The sequence below is a fragment of the Anastrepha ludens genome, chromosome 4 (assembly GCF_028408465.1).
Source record: "Anastrepha ludens isolate Willacy chromosome 4, idAnaLude1.1, whole genome shotgun sequence".
Lineage (NCBI taxonomy): Eukaryota > Metazoa > Arthropoda > Insecta > Diptera > Tephritidae > Anastrepha > Anastrepha ludens.
This window is the reverse complement of record NC_071500.1, coordinates 123,409,636-123,430,719: the sequence shown is the minus strand read 5'-3', so window position 1 is coordinate 123,430,719 and position 21,084 is coordinate 123,409,636. Positions and strand designations below refer to the sequence as shown.

Here is a 21,084-nt window from a genome sequence, read left to right as displayed (position 1 = left end):
GGTACAGTCTCGAATAGACCGGGTCTTCGCTTGTAGTGCGAATTGTCGCCACTACATTTGTATTATATGGTAGTGCCTCGTTAGGGTCTGCGAACACTCCATTTATACTACTTATCAGTTCAGAAAATGTTTCTTTTAGATTTTGCGGGACGTTCTTCGCTTGCAGTTGTAGGTGACTAATATCTTCGCTAGATACGAATAAAATAGTCTCTTTACCAAAATCGTGTGTAATTACGTTCATTTTTAAGTCGATAGAGGCGTGTACCCTGTTGAGTAGGTCTAAACCAATAACACCATCAAATGACGTTAAGTTGGGCAGTAGGAAAAATTCTGCTACTACTCCAAAAATTTTAAGGTTGCATTTTCGTCTAATGAGGGTAACGCCGTGGATAGACTTTACCGCAAATGGGTTTTCCACCTGCTTTATTCCTTTCAGTCCCGGGAGGGGCTTGATGTAGCTCCTGGACGCCCCAGTGTCGACAAGGAACTTGATCTCTTTCCCTCCTAGTGTCCTTGAAATCCAAGGAAGGAGGGATTTTGCCCTAAAAAATTAACCTCATCGGTTTCTATATTTTCTGTCATCTGCTCCGCTTCGTTATTGTATGTGGATTCGTTCTGCGACTCCCACACATCGGTGAGATGGTTTACGCGCTGCATTTTAGGTCCTGTGTATCGTCCCGAGTTCGCCGCGCGTTTTTGTATGTTCCCCTGTGGCCTACCGTATTGTTCTTGACTGGGATTACTAGCTGTATTTTTAAATTGAGATATGGAAGGATCTACTTCCATAGGTTCCACGCGTCTTTGGCTTGAGTAATTACCATTGGTAAATGGTTTCTGGGTATTTCCGTAATTCTGTGGGCGACTGACATGCTTATTCTGTTGTTTACCTACTGAATAATGCGGATTCTTGTGGCCCACACCATGTTCAAGGTTAGGTGACCTAGAGTTAACAGGATTCTGACTCCCGATTGGTTTCTCTTGAAATCTATTTGCGAAATTCATCGCGAAAGCGTATCGTTCGTTATTAGCATCTACTTCCTGTGCCAGAGCTAAGGCTGACGGGAGGTCTGACGGCCTAGATGCAAACAGGATATCACATAAGGGTTTCCTTAACCCTCAAATAAACACCCTGAGCGCATCCGCCCTATATTTTTCATTAATGGTGTCTGCCACACCACTTTCGTAAGACATTATCGTCTTGTTTGCTAATAAGGTTAGCTTCTTTTCCACTTCGTCGTAGAACTCTAAACATGACATTGGGCCCTGTCTTAATGTGGACAGTTCCTGTTCTATCAAATATATCGGACGTTTGTCCGCGTAGGTGAAGTCAAGTCGGGAGATTATGGCACTAAAGTTGAGCACTGTGTTAAAAGAGGAAAGTATTGCGTCGGCAGCACCCCGTACTTTATTTCTGATAATGGTGACGGCTTGGTAGTGGCGTTCACTACCATTGTACCTTCTAAACAATTCATATGCGTTATGTGCGGCTTCGCGCCAAGACACATAAGTGCCCTGAAGTCCAAAAAATTCCGGAAGGGATTTTATTGCGTCTAGCGTAATGTCGCAGTTTGTCAAAGGGTTAATTGTTACCCTATTATACTTCTCTACCTTCGGCTTGTTTATTGTTACCTGATTTTGTAAAGCAAGTAGCTTTCTATCAAACTCTATTTTTTGTTCACTTAGTGCTCTCCTAACCTCCGTTTTCACTACCTCACTGACTTGTTCCGCGTTCATTGTGGCTTCTCTACTTGTTAAATTTAAATTCCTAAAGAGGTCTTCTAATGCCTCGCTCATCTAACATTCACCAGATTTTGGTATAATTTTCGCAAGAAAGTGTATGTTTTTTTTTTTTTATTTATTTATTCTCAATTTTCAAGTAATTTTCAGTTTGCACTTTTTACTAAATTTATATTCAGCACTTCACTCACCTCATCATCCTTAGAATTTAGTGTTTTATGATTCAAAAATGACTTATGACTTCAATAAACTGTAAGCTGCTGGCTTCAGGTTACCGCCGTTCGTTGATTTGCCTTCTTTTACCGCTGATTCCTTAATATCGTTGATTCCTTTAGTATGTTGTAGACCTTAGGTTTCCACCGTTTATTGATTTAAGTTAAGTTAACAACGTTCTTTGGTTTGCTTTGTTACTTCACTTTATTTTTTAATCACTTCAATATCGCGCGCGGCCCCACGTTGGACGCCAGTTATTCGTTTTTAAAATTAATATACTTTTATTTCATTTTCCCAGCTGCCGTCTTGGTCAGCTTTCGGTGTTGAGCCTATCTTAGGGACTTACAATTCATTTCTTACTATGCTACCACTTAACCTACGACGTCGAGCAGCGCCGGCAAGTTATGACGTTAGCAGAACTGTAGCGTCGTTGGTGTAGTGACTTTAAGCGGTGTCAAATGTCGATACTTCGCTGATACCGCAAAGTGTGCTGGCAACCGTGTTCTGCACTTGTTTACGAAATATTCCTATTTCATGTGTTCTGCACTTGTTTATGAAATATTCCTATTTCATTAATATCCGTTCGCATAAAACCCGCTGACGCGATGTCTAGGTGAGAAAGGCAGCCGTGGGAATTAACTTATGATAACTTATACAGGCAGAAAATGCTAAGTTAAGACAAGTCGATTTGAAGATACGAATATATTTGACATAGTGGTCACCATCGATAGCGGCCGAGAGTGTTGGGCATGCCATAGAGACAAATAAAAAAGAGGAAGTAATTAGTGGGGCCTTAAAATTGTATACAAGTAGTCAATATTTATATTTAAAAAATTTTATATTCAAATGTTTTTATCTAAACTAGGCTTGCGAGCCGTTATTTTAAGACCAGACCTGTTACTTGAATACTGTGAGTTATACCAGTTTTATGAGGAGTAACCATACCCACTAGAGGCGATTCTCGCTTGATAACCTTGTCGTTGCCTTTGCATGCAAACTTTTCGTCAAGCGAGCCGCGCCCAAAGCGAGCAGAGTAATGGCAAATTGAAGACGGCCAGTATGAAAATTAACAACAGAATCCAATTTTATGGAAGTATTTAGCGTTCTTCAAAGCTCATGTTTGGTAGTAGCAGTAGAGCAAAAATAACACGAATAATGATTCCGTTTTTGCTTTTGGTCCCTTAAATTTAAGCTATGAACAAAGATTGACAATTTAGAGTAACTCAAATAGAAGTTTACTACTTAGTGATCAAATAAATAGAAAACTATCAAATCAGCTGATACTGATACTATATGATTAATGCGCCTTGGTTTTCATAGTATTGTATAAAAAATATAAAAAAAAAAGCAAAAAAAAAATAATAATAAAAAATAAATATATTAAAAAAAATGAAAAGCGATATAAAAAAAAAATATAAAAAAGATAAAAGGAAACAGAAAAAAAGCTTTAATTGTTTTGAACACATCATGTTGGCCTGTTTTTTTCGCGGTGATATGATACGAGGTGTGTGAGTTCGTTTTACCATTTTATTACTCATATTTTAATATACATAATTACACGCCAATAATGATTTCACGTCTACCTGTTCTAACAATTAACACAATAATAAAATGAGCATGAACAAATTTAAAGATAATTCATTTGCCAATTTATCAGCTAACCCGTTCCCTGTAATACCACAATGTCCAGGCACCCAAATAAGACTAACTGTTGTATTTTGCAACATTGTTCAGTTTTGTCTTACATTCCCCGACAGCTTGACTGTCATTACAAATTCGAATACTGTTGCCCCGCCACTTTTTCTCAATTAGCCAGTACGCGACATTCAAGATGGCATAGACTTCCGTAAGGAATACCGTGGCCATCTGTCCTGTGGCATAGGAGTACTTAGTGTCTTCGTCTAAGTACCATCCAGATCCGCTTCCATCAGTGGTTTTGGATCCGTCGGTGTAGAAAGTGTGCTGATATCCCATTAATAGGTTCATTGGACTTAACCATTGATCTCTATCTGAGATCAAAACATCATAATTCCTACCGAAGCCAACGACAGGCACCCGATTGTCCACCGGCATCGAGAACAGTGTGCACCGCTCCGACAACTGGCGGTATATCTGACAGTGGCCAGTGCTTACTTCATTTCCCCAGACTCCGTTTAACTTGAGCCTGTACGCCGCCTTCATTGCTTCCTTTCGAATTTGAAGATCTAGAGGTTGCAAGTTCAGAATGGCATTAAGGGCATCACCATTCGTACTCATGGCACCTGTGATACCCAAGCACACATTTCTCTGTAGCCTGTTTAGGGGTATTACCATACTACAGAGGCGTATGTAATAATGGGTATAATCAGGGTGATGCACAGCCAGTGTACTATCGCCGGTCTTAGACCCTATGTCTTGCCAAAGGTTCTCTTACACTGCCAGAAGGCTTTTAGTGTTCGAGAGACCTTCTGCTCGACGTGCTTCTTCCAGGTAAGTTTACTATCTAGGATTACTCCTAAATATTTAACATCAGAAGACAGTTGCAGTGTTACCCCTTTCAATGTGGGTAGTAAGAGGCCTTCCATATTGCATGTCCTAGTGAAAATCACTAAGGTACTTTTTGTAGGATTCACCGAAAAACCATGCAATTCGCACCAATACTCAATCTTATTTAGAGCTACCTGCATTTTATTGCATATAATTTCAAGTGATCGTCCTGAGATTAATACGCACACATCGTCTGCGTAGGCTTGGATGTGCCCAATTTCCTGCATATCATTAAGAATTTCTTGCACCAAAGTAGAGGAGAGAGTACAACGCCTTGTGGTCAACCCTTCCTAACCTCAACCCTGACTCCTTCATCGCTTTCTCTATCCATGGTAAGCAGTCTTTTTGATAACAAAGAGTGGATCCATCTGGCAATGATGTCTTCCACTCCATAACTTCTGATAGAAGAGCACATAGAGTCAAAGGTAGCATTGTCGAAAGCTCCCTCAACACAGCAAGAGTGTAGTCTCTTGTTTCCAGCCCTTTTTCGATTATGCTAACGCGCTCGTGCAGAGCCGATTCGCAAAATTTCCCACTTTGATAAGCATGTTGTCTGACGTTGAGATGGTTGCGACTTCGAACCCTGAGTCTAGCCTAGCCGTTCGTTCTCTTTGGAGGGCTTTGCGTAACCTCGCTGAACTCTTCCGTTCCTCCAGTTCACTGCAGAAGGTTCTATGAGAGTCCAAGATGATCTAGCAAGCCTGAACTCTATATAACGATGGTCCGACGGGAAATCTTTATCGAGTACTTTCCAACCAGTGATATGATCTGATATTTTATCGATAGATAATATTATATCAATCACTTCCTGCCTTCTGCTGGTCACAAAAGTCGGGCTGGTGCCAACGTTCTGTATAAGCAAGCAAGATGACAGAATGAAGTCCATGAGTTTATGCCTCCTGAAGCTACATTTTGTGCTACCCCAGAGTGTGTTCTGTGAATTTACGTCACATCCCACAATTAGACCTAATCCCATGGATTCAGCATATCTTACAACTTCCATAAACTCCCTCGTAGGGGGAGGGAGAATGGAGTCGCAAGGAAACTAGGCCGATACGATAATTGTCTCCACTTCTTTCCCCTCAAATCGATACTTTATTTTGACTGCAACTAAGTCTTGACAGCAGAATTGTCTTAACAAAGTGCAATCAACCGCTTTTGGCATAATAATACACGTACGCTGACGTACACTTTTTATCTCCCAAGCCCTGTATTTGTCCTTTAGACACCCACGGTTCTTGAATCAATATTATATGAGGATTTGTGTGCAGTTTTGCTTGACTGCGGCATAAAAGAGCCGTAGCCGATATGCTATGCTGTAAGTTAATTTGCGTAAATGAAATATTGGATCTCATATGGACATCGATAATCCCAATCTTACACTTTTCCTATATCTGAGTCGAGTTCGGTAACTAGTATCCGTCCCAGATTCAAATATAGGCGCATTCCATACCTCGACCGTATGACCTTCAACGATTCTGAATCCACACCAAGAACCAAGTAGGATCCGTCCCCGCTTTGGTATAGTGGTATGATCTCCAGTGCTTCGTATCAAGTCCCCCGATCAGGGCATGGAGCCTAAAGATGATCGCATGGGGCTCCCTTGGAGGCCCAGAAATCAGCATACTCACTCTCACCAGTTTTTGAATTTTGTTCGTTTGCCGGATGACAAACTTACATCCTTCAAATGCTGGCATCGCAGCCTCAGTTTTGGTCAGCCATTCGAGCGATTGAGTGTTTGAGTATTGTACCTTCAAGAAACCTTGCTCAACTCTCATTCGCTCGAATCTAGGTAATCTTTCGATTTCCCTATCGCCTCCCAGACTTGACTGTCGACAAAATCCAATTGTTTTTGGGACAATTCGATATGCCCATTGCCACAGATCTCCACCATCATGCCGCTGGCTGCTGCCGCAGCATAGTTATCTCCAACGGACAATAGTGGATCACTAGGCGGACCCGGTTTCGCGCTCGCTACTGCGCTTTTAGCCCCCGCGGCACTCGTTCCACTGGACTCGTTGGTACTACTACCAAGTACGTGATTGCTGCAATAGGCTCCTCCTGCAGTCACTACAACCTGTTATCTAAGGTTGCTTACCTCGGATTCCGGTTTATTACCCTTCCTCTTTTTCTTCTTCCTCGTGCCAACTGGTGCGCTCACCGTCGCTTTATCTGTCAAGGTGGCCAGATTAGATGGATCATCATCAGATCTGTTCCTCTTTCCAGATTCGGACGAAGACAGATGAGCCGCAACTCCGGCTCGAGTGGCAGCTGGCATAGCTACGTTAGCCGTAGTCATACCCACTGTTTCCCTTGCCTTCTTCGCGTTCCTCTGCCTTTGCCGCTTCTTCTGCCTATTAGTCAGATTTTCTCCTGAAGCTGGACCTCAGTGATCTTACTGAGTTAAGTAGCAAGATGTGTCCTCATACAACATTCATGAGTATGCACATTATATGTCTATATACTTTATCTCAGATGTAAGAATATTTGAGCATAATATGCAATGCTTGATCATCAATGTCCTCAAAGTGTCCTCATCAACGAGAAAATGTGACTTTGTTTAAATGTTGTTTTGTCTCCTTTGATTTACATTATTTACTTGGACGTTGAAACAAAAAAGTCTATATGTTTACATATATGTATGTATATATGTATGTATGCATGTATGTATGCATGTATGTACTTATGCATACACTGACATAATAAAAACATGCGACTCGACTCCGTACCAAAAACTTGAATATGTAGTATGATTTTTTAGAATAGGGGAAGTAAATGGTGTGTGCCTTGCCGTTGCTGTTAAGTTGTTGTTGTTGCTGTTTAAGTCATTCAACGAATAACGCTGCTCTACAGTACTGCCTCGTTGTTGGCTGTCGCATGTGGCCTACACTCTATTGCGGTTAAGTGCTGCTCATACTCGAGCCCATGACTGTTGTCTGTTGGGTGTGTTGCTGTTGGCTTGTACAGCAGCTACGTCACCACAGTCTACAGTTTAAATTGTTGGCAGGGGAGGAGAGGACAAGAGCATTTGGTTTTTATATTTATTTTAAACCAAAAAACAATGCGAAAAACGCAGTGCGGATACTTGTGTGCCGCCTTTGTTTTAATTCCTTCATTAAATGGATTTATTTCTGTAAGCATTCCTTTCAGCGCGCACGATTAACCGACCTCCACCGCATATCACACCGCATTCACCTCGCTTACACGATTCAACTGCCCTCCTCCATTCATGTGTTTCACCTCGGAAAAACTATTGTATGTGGCCGTGTGTATATGTGTATTTGTAATGGAAAGACGAAGTGAAGTGTAATTGATTTTATACAGCCTGAAAAACTAAAAAACACACACAGACAATAAAAAAAATTACAAGAGAGAAAAATAACAACTACTTATATTGACATAACAACAAAAAATTTGAAAATACGTAATGATACAATACTGTCATTGCAAAGGCAATATATAGTACGAGTATTGTGCAATATAGGCTTGGTATGACGTTTTTACTGATACGGGCAGAATAAGAAAAAAAACTAAATGGATACACACTCAAACAAAGAAACCCACATACATTACCAATCATATTACGATCTATCAAATAAAAATATAAATAGTTACAGAAGCCAATTGACGATGTACATGTACATACAAACATACATAGGAAGTAGATATGCTGCTCCTTTGAACCAAAGCCCAAGTTTGTTATTTGACATGAGTTTTAGATCAAAAACTTAATTCACACTTTTCGTGAAATTAATAGTTTCGGGTAAATAATGAATAATCAAATAAATTGGCTTTTCACAGCATTAAAAAATACGTTGTTGACTCTTTATCATTTAACTAGGCATATGCCTATGAAACCGGAATCTATACACAGAGAGCGCGAATGATTTTGATATCTATTCACATATAATACATACATACATACATACAATATTACAAACTTTTACTAGGTGGCGCAAAATTAATCACCCTATCGGAAGATTTATTATTTTTTGCAAATGGCGTCGTACGTCAATCATGTTTGGCATATGCGTACTAGGCAGCTGCAGCATACAAACAGACAAGCAATGGAGCGCGTAAAAGTTAAAATAAAGATTTCCATCACTGAGCATATGACCACCATTGGAATCAGTGAGGACCCGATTTGCCGGCCTTGTTAGAGGAGCTGGATAGCACTGAGCATTTTCACTGTGAGTGTCCTGCCTTTTCTAGAGCAAGGCTACGAATTTTGGGTTATCATGAGAATGAGTAATATTCCTTCCCTCAATCTGGAAGATATTTCCAGATTTGCCAAAGAATCTAGAAAATTCGCACATGACTTGCTTTCTCTTTCTCTGTTTTTATTCTATTCTATCTCTTTCTCTCTTCACTTCTTTCCTTTCCTCCTTGACTATTAACCCTTTCACCTTCCAGTGCTTCGAATGCAATGGGCTTTTTAGCCTGAGTGTTAAGGAGTTACCATTCTCTCGGTGCTTCTTAGCTCGCCGTTTTCAAATTTCAATTTTATCACTTAAATTCTTTTTGTCTCGTAAATAGTTATTAAAAACAAAATTGGATTATTAATTTTGTGCCACCTTGTATTTCGTTGTTTCTAACTACAATATCCGTGAGAATTAGTTTTTGTAATCTGGCATGAGCTTCAAAAACCTCTTTAAATTTTCATCTTTATTCAAATGAATCTTTTGCGCTAAAAAAATTTCCAGAATATTAAAAGATTCCCGTAATTTTCTCTGATGACAAAGCAGAGCGTGCCAGGAAAATGTGAAAGCACGTCTCATTCGCCATACTGAGCTCACTTAGATTTCAATCGGATTGATAGGAAAGACACTTGTAGAGCAATACTTCGTTTCTTGCGAAAATGTGTAAAAAATGGTTCATTTACCGGTTGGACTTAAAAGATTAACATTTTTTTCTTTGTAGCGAGTCCTTCACAGAATTCCTGAAAGATGGAAAAACTGTATATCTCACGATGATCATTACTTGAATTGAAATATTTTTTAAATTCCGGTTTCATATGTATGAATATGTACATGTGCTACCTACAGAGTCAAGAACTAGACTATCAATTGGATATTTCGGCAATTTTGGGTCTTTTGTGTGTGACTACCAGTCGATGGGTCGTCAGTCCTTCACGTTCGATACCTACTGTGGGTCGGCATTCAGCAAACCATTACCGATCTTCGAGTCTATGCCATGAAAAGGCTTTTTATGAGAAACCATCTGCTGTTCAGAGGCTGCGTAAAATAGGTCCCTCTATTTGTGGAACAAGATCAAGATGTACCCCACAAAATGAGGGAGGAGGGGCTCGGCCAAACAAAGGTTGTACGCGCCGATTATTTATTTATTTATTTATTCTGGAATCAATAAACAGTTGTTCTTCCTTACTACAAAAGTATATTTGACAAAAAAGAATTAAGTTAATTTATTGCACAATTTGCACACAATGCGAAAGGTCTAAGTGTGTCGCTCCGACAATCACCCAACCTACCTACCTACCTACTGAAAAAATATCATTATCAAAAAGTTAAATTTAATTGTTTAATTGAGCAAAAAAACAAAGTTTAGCTAATATAAAATCGAATTCAATAGAATTCGAGATCTCATAGAGCTCTTGAAGAGAGCGAGCAATAGGAGCATTGCAGGCATAACTAGTTCTGAACCCATTCAAATGAAAAGGATATTTATTACGTAAAGACCTGATAGGGACCGAAAAGTTAATCATTTATAAAAGAGAGGAACAGTCAATTCCCCCTCGACATTCTACTTTCTATTTGTTTAAGCGGGATTTATATTATGAGACAGGCTGAGAGAAATTCAGGGAAAAGAGAGCATCCTTAAAAAAACTTTTTTTACTCTTTGAATTCTGTCAAAGATAATTTTTTTACTATATATACATATATAATAATATATATTTGACAATTAATTTTTATACATATAAAATCCTTGTGTATTTTATAACAAAAAACGCTTCTCAATATATCGCCAATGAGTTGTTCAATCTAAAATGGTGGTAGTATTGATGTATCAGAGGAACTATTGAGAGTAGAGTTAGTTTTCTCTATTGATGTGTGAGCATGCATGTACGTGAAAGAGTGTTGTTGGTATTCGTTCTTATTTTTGCTTTTATAAGTGTTTGTAAGCTAAACTAGCTTAAATTTTTCTCAAATACTAATTACCATTTCGCTGTTTTCATTAAACTATTTTAATTTTTTTATACAGGAATTCCTTCTTGCTATAGACGTTACATCGAGCGGCACTCCCGAGGAGAAACTTAAATGGGCTTTTCGTATGTACGACGTAGATGGTAACGGCGTTATTGACATACAAGAAATGACGAAAATTGTTCAGGTAGTAAAATAACACGATGTGTTTTAAACATGTGCGTGAAATAGCTGCAAATATGACGTGCATTTATAATACATACACTGTGCGTGTTTATTATTCTTTTTATTTGAGTTAATATTATACAGAGTTAAATTCATTATAGTAGTTATTAAAGTAATTATAGGGTGGCCAGATAAGAACAATATGAAAAGAAATTTTAATAAAACAACAACCGGCGAAACATAACATAAATTCTGGCCTTATTTTGAAACTACATTTATGCCATGATGTGTGAAAAAACTTAACATTGAAATGGGCTTCACTGGCAGTGCTTCAAACGGTCCATCCAATTTATGGTTACTAGGCGATGTCATTCCGGTTATATTTTATGTTTTACATGCTATTTTATTGGAGACGCACTCTGATATATTTATGTTGTCGAGCTATGGTCACACAAAGGCGGCTCTATACCGAGGATCGTTTACGGTATTCCTTTCTTATTTAGAAAAAAATAAAGTTCGGTGCAGCCACTATGCCTTAAAGCGCACAAACAGTTAGTATTTGTGGATGCATTGATGCCTGAAACACTTGTGAATTGTGCGTGGCCAAAATTTAGCCTCGGAAAGATAATCTCCGGATCGTTGTATGTATTTACAACTAAGCCAAAATTTCGTTAAAAATTTTTCAAATGTTCGACAAATATAAAATTATGCATAAAAAATGGCAAACATTACTGGAGGCCATTGGAAATTTGGAAAACATTACTCATTACTCAACATTAACTCTCTATACTCCAACTTGGAACTCTAGAATTTGATAGTGATTAGCAGCTGCTGCAACATAACCATTGGAAAAACTGTCATTGCTTATTGGTCACCCTTTGGCAAGCCTAATAAAACAAAAAAAAAAACAACACTCCTTTTATGTTTGTGTACTTTTATTTATTTTTTTGCTCTATTTGCTCAAATGTAGTAATTAGCTGTTAATTTATACCGTCAGTTCACGTTTGCTCAAACCATTCATTTAAGCTCTCTTGCCTATTAATTTGTACTCCAATGTTGTGTTCATAATTTTAATTATGTACATACGTATGTGTATATTTCAGTGTATGTGTGTTGGTTTTTCTTGCAGGCCATATATGATATGCTTGGCGCGTGTTCATCGAATCGACCAGCAGATTCTGCTGAAGAGCGTGCAAAAAATATTTTCGCAAAAATGGACGAAAACAATGATGGTCAATTAACTCAAGATGAATTCTTGAAAGGGTGTCTGCAAGATGAGGAACTTTCAAAAATGTTGGCCCCATAAACAACATGAAAAGAAACCCGAAAAACCAAAGAAAACCCAAAAGAAACAAAATGAATTAAAAACAAAAATAAAAATAACCCATTGCGGTTTATGTAATTTATTGAATCATTTATATCATAAAATTTATAAATTTACATTTCCTAAAATGAATACTAAGGCATCTACTAAAAATTAACACTGTGTTTCAATGTTTTATGCACACATACATACATGCATGCATACTTAAACCGGCGAGTATGAGGCAGGGTATCTCGTTCCCAGACATTAACTAAACGTTGTTTTAATGTTTTTAAACGTGTATGGCAAGATTGGGGCTTAAAAGGATATAAATAAATAATTAATATTTCTCTTATTTCATTATTCATAAAAAATTGATTATGTCTTTTGTATGCAATTTATATAGGTATATACTGGGAGCGTCAAAAGAAGTGTACACCACTTTTGGTTAAGTTTGACTATTTAGTTATTTAATGATTTTGTTATTTGAATTATTTTTTTTTTAAATATAGTTCTTATTACAACAAGAACCATATAAGGCAAAGTTTCGAACTTTGTATACAATTTGTAAAAATTCACCAAATTTTCAAACTTTTTAGAAAGATTTCGTGTATGCAGTTTTATAGATCATTCAATTTTGGTTTCAAGTGGTTTAAAAATTGAGTATATTTATAAAAAAAATTTGTTCTGACGGTGTTGGGTGTTTTCTTACATTAATAAATGGAGAAAATACACAGGAGAGCGGCCAAAAAAATTCTCAAAAATCATGTTATTTGACCTACTTGCAGCTAAACTTGCACTTTCTATACCAAAGGGGCTTCTTTTTCTTCCTAATTGGTGCAATAACCGCCTAAGCGATTTGGCCGAGTTTAACAAAGTGCGCCAGGCGTTTCTTTGTCGTACTAACCGGCGCCAGTTGGGTACACCAAATGAAGCCAACTCCATCTCCACATGATCTTTCCAACACAAAGGAGACGAATACATTCAGAACCGGAGCGTTTGTATCCATTCGGACAACATGAGCCAGCCAACGAAGCCGCTATATCTTATTCGTTTTGCTAGGCTCCATTCGCTCGTGCAAAGGCTCAAAAATCTTTCGCACAATCTTTCTGTCAAACACTCCAAGCTATGCCTCATCGGACGTTGTTATCATCCAAGCTTCCGCGCCAATCGATAGGACGGGCATTATAAGAACCATATAGAGGTTTGTTCGATTTTGTTATTTTTGTTCGTCGAGAAAGGACTTTACTACTCAATTGCCTACTTAGTCCAAAGTAGCACTTGTTGGCAAGAGAGGTTCTACGTTGGATTTCAAGGCTGACATTGTTAGCGGTGTTAATTCTGGTTCCTAAATAAACGAAGTTTCTTACAACCTCGAAATCATAACTGTCAACAGTGAAAAGGGTGCCGATACCCGATTGCGCCGGCTGTTTGTTTGATGACAGGAGGTACTTCGTTTTGTCCTCGTTCACCACTAGATCCATTCGCTTTGCTTCTTTATCCAGCTTGGAAAGGGCAGAACTAACAGCGCGGTTGTTAAGGCCGCATATGCCAGCAATTGTATGCTCCTATAGGAAATTGTGCCTGAGCGATTAAGTTTTGCAGCTCGATTTGTGCTGTGAGATATAAAATTGCATGCTTGAAATTTTTTCCGAAATTCTGAGTAAAAAGTTTGAAATTTTGATGAAAATTTGCCGAATTCTTACAAATTTTGTAAAAAGTGTGAAACTTTGCTTTATATGGTTTTTGTTGTAGTATGAACTGTGTTTTTATATATTAAAAGAATAATTGAAATAAATAAATAGTCAAAACTATTCAATATATGGTTACAGAGTTCATCCTCTTATTGGTTTTGTGCGCCTTGATGTTTCTGTTTTACAAATAAAGTTTTATGCCGCCTCCGAGCGGCACATGGTTTTTATGAGGAGCTTTAGGAGGATATGCAATTTGCAATGGTATATTAATTTGAGGTTATGTCATACCCTGTCTCATTCTAAGTGATACATTTTTTCACCTCAACTCGGCGCGTTAAGTGTACATGACACTTTTTTATTTATTATTTGTTTAATTTATTTTGTTGCCAGAAAGTTGATGAAAAGTAAACCTAATTAAGTAAAAACAAATATTTGTAGGCATTTATATTAGCAGAAGCAGTACTATAAAATTATTAAATTATTGTGTAGCCCAATGCTTTCGTTTCGTTTGTTTCGTTTAAAAATATTTTCCTAAATTTGTTTTATTATTTTTTTAATGGTAATTGCTGCCAAAGAAATATATACACAAAGATTTTGCTTACACACTGAAATATATATTACTACATATTATCACAAATTTATTATTCAGGGTGATTGTAATGCACTAACAATTCGTGAAAAATTGCAATATTGGCTTTTTAAATTCGTCTAATTTGAGTGCCTCAATAAGTTTTGTTCATTGAAATAAATTCTCATTTAAAAAATATTATTTAAAACAGCGAATGACGAGCTATAAAAATACATAACGAAATTTGCAGTGCGAAAAATAGATATGATAAAAAAGTATTACCAATTAAAGTTACTCAGAAGTATAGTAAGAAAAACTGCAAAATATCGAAAAATAACCTCTTGTGTTTGGTTTTTTACTTTTGTTTTTACGCTTCTGCTCGGAAATGCTCGTTTTAGCGTGTAAGTGCACTTTAGCTAATAAAACTAACAATAAGTAAACAAAAAAGTGCAAAACCTCTGAAACTAATTTGTTCCACAAATTCCGCACAAGTCATTGTGTTTGTTTCTTCGTATGCGAATGTAGAAAAATAAAATAATAGCTATTTTTACCACTCACCAACAAGTGATTTCAATAGACTGACAGCGAATTTGGGTATATATATACGTATGTGTAATGTAATTGCAGCTCCATATCCGTGCTAAAGACGGCGTATATGTAGTCAGTTGGCTTTTTCTACGCTTAAGTTCAAAATATATTAGATTTTTTTAAGCTTACTCTTCAATACTATATTAGGTTTGTTTTAAGCAGTTTGTTTTTTATATTACAAACACAAATAAGTATTTGATTTTATGTAGTAAACACAAATACAAATGTATTATAATTTCGTAAAATCGCTTACTTTTTTTGAAGCAATTCTTTTACAGCTTTATTCGTAAACTAACTACAAAAAGTTTAGTTGAGATGATGAATTTTAAGCAGCTTCCTCACGTTAGATCAAAATTTTGCCCATTAATCTATGTATTATCGTATTTTTCGAATGTGCATTCAAGCCACCATTCAAGCTTGCAAATAATTTACTGTTCAAGCTCGAAGGCAAGACGATCAGATTGAAAATAAACGGTAATAAAGTCAAAATATATTAATTAATAGTTGTTAATCATTTTCTGTAGACATTTAAAGATAAAAATATTATTTACAAAATGTTGTTGAAAATACATATTTGTTTCTTTCCTACCCTTTTCAGAGAAATCAAAGCATGAGTAATCAAAATGGGAAAGCAAAACAGTAAATTGAAGCCAGAAGTCTTAGAGGACCTAAAACAAAACACAGAATTCACAGGTAAAAAGACAAAGACGAAAATACAACATTTGAAGGGATGTCATATGAACATGATACAAATATAAGTGACCTTAAATTCAAAGATCTAAAACCTCATATCCAGGATGCAATAAAACAAATCCGCAAGATAGCATCATTTTTCAGAAAATCGCCAGTACGTAACACAATTCTTCAGCAAAATGTCAAATTAGAATATGGTAAAGAATTAAACCTATCATTAGACTGTACGACAAGGTGGAATAGCTTATTAGATATGTTGGAAAGATTTGAGCAAATAAGAATTCCGATTAAAAAAAGTCTATGCGAAGTTAATGCTACACATCTACTTGAAAAGGAAGATCAGCTGTTCCAAATTGTAAGCACATTAATTACTTGTTTACGTCCAGTAAAATTAGCGTCCGATGCATTATGTCGACGTGATATGGATTTAATAAAGAGTGAGGGAATAGATAATTCAATATCTCGAGCATTATTACAAAATTTTAAATTCCGTATGACAACTCGAAGATCCAAAATTTTAATTTCATTGGTAAAGTACCTAAATAATTCAAGTTTATTGTACTCCAATCAAGATGATATGTTTTTTGAAATGTCGTCGAAGTCTGAAATGGTTAAATTATCTAAAGAATTGTTACACCGCCTATTTCCAGTTAATATCCTTGAAGACACCACTGTACTTGAAAATGAAGAAAGCGTATTGATTTCCGAAACGGAAAACAATATAGAAGCAGAAATGCCCGCGAATGTTTTGAAACGAAAGCTTGAAAGTGCTATAAATAGTATGAGCGCCAAAAAACAAAGTACTGGAGATACAGAATATAAGACTATATTAAAAGAATTTAATTTATTTGAAGCTAGTGGAAAGTTAACCAAAAATTTGAAAATGCTCTTAGATGCTCTTCTTTGCATTAAACCAACTTCAGTGGAAAGTGAAAGAGTATTTTCGACTGCTGGCCTTTTTGTCACCAAAATTAGGACAAGACTCAACGACAATTCAGTTAATGCGCTAGTTTCGTCTCAGAACTCATTTTAAAAACTCTTCTAATAAATAACTTTTTTTTTTGTTTTATGAATTTGAATAAATATGAATTTTTTTGTTTTGTGAATATGAATAAAATATGTGAAAATGAATTTTTTAATTGTTTTTAAATTAATAAATTTATTTTAATTAGTAAATATAAAAACTCGATTTTCCCGGGAATCCCGGGAATATTTTCGAAATATTCTCGTTTCCCGGGAATCATTATGTGACGGGAAATGAGAAACCCTAGTTGCAGTCTTTTGATGACCACCTCCATGACGTTTCGCGATGCTTCCAGTGTCATTGTAACGAGTAATGGTGCGATAAACAAAAACTTTATTTAATTTAAGGTGCTCGAGTTCACGAACAATCGCTGTTTGTGATTTTCCAGCGAAATATAATGCAATCACACTATTACTTTTGAAATCCATTACTAATTTTTTTTCTCGTTTACTCTCGACAAAATGCTTCCGCGCGCTTGTAAGCAATACTCTGAACTGTCATTTAGCCAACTAATAGACAGCTGCCCGTTCATCAGCTGCGCGAACGGTCTGAAGTTGGTTACACTTCGAGTGCCGGACCCTGTATTTGCGCATTAAAGCTGGGAAAAGGGATCGTTTTTTTAAGCATTCATTCTGTTTGGTCGAAAACTTCTTAATTCAAATAAATGGGAACAAATGAAAAAGGGCCAACCAAAGTCTTGATCTCAGAGGGACTTTCAAATCGCCAAATTACTAAAAATATTGGTCTAAGTCCAAATGTTGTGGATCTTTACGTAAAACAAAGTGCCTCATCCACCGAAGGAACCCCGCAAAATCCTTAGGATTGCATCAAATACCGCCCTTCCAATCACAAAAATTAAAGAAATGGCAAATGTTGCGGCCTGCAAATCCAACGTTCGAAGTGCTTTTCTAAAAGCGCCACATCTGAAGCATACAAAGTACAAAAAAAGCACCTTAGAATGAATTTCGCAAACAACGCCGCCTAAATTTTGCAAGGGACCACATCGCGAGTTTTGTTACGAATAACTATCCGGTGAGTGGGAAAAGTAATAAAAGAGCTTCAAGCTGGATGATCCGGATGGATACAATTACTAAAGGGTGATTCTTTAAGAGCTATAGGAAAGTTTTTCAAAAAAAACACACGTAAAATTCAGAAAACAGCATGAAATTTTTATTTAAATCGATAGTACAGTCCATATAATTTAATGTTTGAAGATTATTTCATGCAAATGTTGACCGTGACTGCGCTTCAAATGGTCCATCCGCTTAGTCCAATTTTGGCATACTCTTTCCAATGTTTCGGCCGGTATCTCACATATAAATGATTCAATGTTGTCTTCCAATGCGTTAATTGAAGGAGGCTTGTCTGAATAGACATGAGCTTTAACATATCCCCACAAAAAATAATCTAAAGGCGTTATATCGCACGATCTGGGTGGCCAATTGACAGGTCCCGAACGTAAAATAAAATGTTCACCGAACTCGCCTCTCAACATGTACATTGTTACGCGTGCTGTGTGACATGTGGCACCGTCTTGCTGAAACCACATGTCATGCAAGTCAAGCTCTTGCATTTTGGGCAAAAAAAAGTTGGATATCATTTCACGGTAGCGCTCACCATTCACAGTTACGTTACGATTCGCAGCATCTTTGAAGAAGTACGGTCCAATGATACCTCCAGCCCATAAACCGCACCAAACTGTGACCTTTTCTGGATACATTGGTAGCTCTTGCAATTCTTCTGGCTGATCTTCACTCTAAAATCGACAATTCTGCTTATTGGATATAAAGTGGATCTTAAACTTTCTTAACAGAACACGCATTTTTATAATAAAATCCAATGATTTGCAAGCGTTGTTCGTTTGTAAGACGATTCATGGTTAAATTATAGACCAAACTGAAGATGTTTGACAGTGAAACAAAACACGAAACGTGCGTCAGCTGTTTAAACCAACTGTTTACAAAGATAATAGCTAAGAAATCACTCGTTATTTGCATGACTTAAGAAAGGAGGAATGGTACTTGAGAGACATCACAGCCACGAAGGTGGTGTTATGGTATGGGGAGCAATATCGTATTACGCCGCATTCGAATTTAAAATTGTGGGCCACAAAATGGCGGCAAACAGCTATAAAGCTCTGTTGGAATCATCTTCTCCTGAGATTCGTGAAACATTTTGACCTAGTAATTGGTTCTTTCAACAGAATAATGGACCTGTCCACAATTCGGGTGTGATCAAAATTTGAATTGCGTCTCAAAACGTTGAAACTTTAGCATAGATACCGTATTCCCAGGTCTCAACATTATTGGAAACCTGCTCGTAAGGTTTATGAGAATGGACAACAATTTGAAGCCAAAAATGCTTTAATTCGAATCATTAAAACAGCCTAGTCTGAAATTTCATGAGGCTATCTGGAGAATTTGTACAAATTCATGCGTCAGCGTATTTACGAAGTAATTTATAAACAAGATGGCAGCACAAACTATTAAGCTTTAATTAATAAGTGTACAAAAACAAATATTTATATTTGTTGTTATTTTGTCTTATTTGTGAACCAATAACTGCTGAAGTTTTAATGATGCTAAATTCGAATAATATTTTGATGGAGGTATGTTTATTTTCGAGCAAAGTATACAGTCCTATTCAAAAATAAATTTGTATGCGGACCACCCTATATGGCACAGGTATATATATACCCGGCGCTTGCTTTATAGTAAATTAGTTAAGTTGAGTTGTCAGGCTACAAGATGACTTTACCATTGATCAATAACTTTATTAATTAAAAGCAATGTTAAAGGATATTCTTGCCCCCGTGGCGAACTGGAGTAGTCTTCAGTATTTTATCAATGGCCGATCCCAAATCTCTTTGCTGCACAAGCTTCGCCAGAAGTCCTCTCCAGAAGCCTCCCTTTCAAAGGTATTAGAAAATGGCTTTTGCAAAACTGAACTTGAGTTCGCTAGTTTGAATCAGGCACGTTCACCGCGAATGTGGCAATAAGGCCCTTTCTATGACTTCTTAGCCTATGAAATATCATTAATAATCCATCGTGTAGCAAAGGGCCGAAAAATTACTATATTTGCCTCCCATTTTAATAATAACTTTTTATTTCTTTTAAAATATATGCCAAATGAGAGGTAGGCTTATGTGCTGCCAGATTTCAATTCTATATATTAAAGTACCATCTGCTGGTAGCAGAGGAAAGATCTCTGCGTTGGAAAGATCAGGTGTAGAAGGACTTGACTTCACTTGTCCAACTCGGGCTCGAAACCCACTGTCACCAAATGATAGAAAGGATTTTTCGGCGGGCAATGGCAAACCTTTGAGTGTAGTTTTGACCGGAGCTGGCGTAAAAGTGTAGGTCCCTTCATTTGTGGAACAGCAAGAAGACGAGTACCACAAATTGGATCAGAAGCTCGGCCAAGTAGCAGTTTTTAATTTTCTCATAAATTAAATTTTTTAAAGGATTTTACAGGTTTAAAGGAAAGAACGTAAACAGAGGCAACCATTGCGAATACTTTATTTCATAGGAATAAATTTCAAATATTTTCACGACGAAGTTTCTTATATTATTTTCAAAACAATACACCAGAAAATTTCAAGAATATCTAATAATATATAATTTTTTTTTTTTATTTGAAAATTGGAAAAGAAATGAATTACAATCACAATTAATTAAAAAAGCATTAGCGACTAGGCCATCAGCTTTAATATATAATTATAATTGTATATATATTGTAAAAAAAAAAAAAAAAAAAAAAAATTCGTTTGTTTTCCATGTTGATATCATGGGGTGGGTATAAGTATTTAAAACCATTTTTTTAATGTAGTGCTTTGAAACTGTAGCTCCTTTAAAAAAACAAAATGATGATTGTAAGAAAAATATATTTTTGACGTTTTCAAACCATTTAGTCCCGTTGTATTGGTTTTATATTTTCATTTAAAGAAATTAGAAATTAAAAATATTTTGACAGAAATTTAATTATTCTATGCTCTAAAATTTGGATAAAAAAATGACAGTACTTAAATTTTAATTTCATGTAAACGCCTGTGTATAAAAAGCAACGAATTAAAAAAAATAGATTGATGAGAAAATTAAAAATTGAGCACAAAGCTATACTATATAAAACTGATAGTTTAAGGTGCATATAAAATGTTTGGAAAACTTTTACTGTTGCATGATAAATATTCCATCTTCGCCATATGAAGGAATGTGTGTGTGGTTATTGACCGTTTTACCTATATATATAAATATAGATGTATGTATATACAAGGTGAACAGAATTTTTAACTCTAGTTATTCCTCGTGGTCTCTTAGCTACTACAGGCGCAGAGATATTTCTACTATTCATCTGGTTGCCTAGGAAGGAAATTTCTAATAATTTTAAAGAAGATGGGAGACGGGACGGAGATA

At 36.5% G+C, this 21,084-nt stretch overlaps 2 protein-coding genes across 10 annotated transcripts in view; both read left to right on the top strand.

The window, feature by feature from the left end:
- The window catches only part of LOC128860991 (neuronal calcium sensor 2), a 50,229-nt gene extending 35,020 nt beyond the window's left edge, over positions 1 to 15,209 (top strand). For 3 of the 5 annotated variants that reach the window (XM_054098826.1, XM_054098825.1, XM_054098824.1), the window contains exons 2-3: positions 10,696 to 10,824; positions 11,932 to 15,209. In XM_054098826.1, coding sequence (XP_053954801.1) covers positions 10,765 to 10,824; positions 11,932 to 12,108 — 237 coding nt within the window. In that variant the 5' untranslated portion in view covers positions 10,696 to 10,764 and the 3' untranslated portion in view covers positions 12,109 to 15,209. The remainder of the gene's footprint in view (positions 1 to 10,695; positions 10,825 to 11,931) is intronic. The other 2 variants (XM_054098823.1, XM_054098822.1) reach the window with 2 other exon arrangements.
- Positions 1 to 21,084, top strand: part of LOC128860989 (neurocalcin homolog) — a 57,563-nt gene that overhangs the window by 35,021 nt on the left and 1,458 nt on the right. For 4 of the 5 annotated variants that reach the window (XM_054098821.1, XM_054098820.1, XM_054098817.1 and 1 more), the window contains exon 2: positions 15,554 to 15,648. In XM_054098821.1, coding sequence (XP_053954796.1) covers positions 15,579 to 15,648 — 70 coding nt within the window. In that variant the 5' untranslated portion in view covers positions 15,554 to 15,578. Of the gene's footprint in view, positions 1 to 15,253; positions 15,430 to 15,553; positions 15,649 to 21,084 lie in introns of those variants that run through there. The other variant, XM_054098819.1, reaches the window with a different exon arrangement.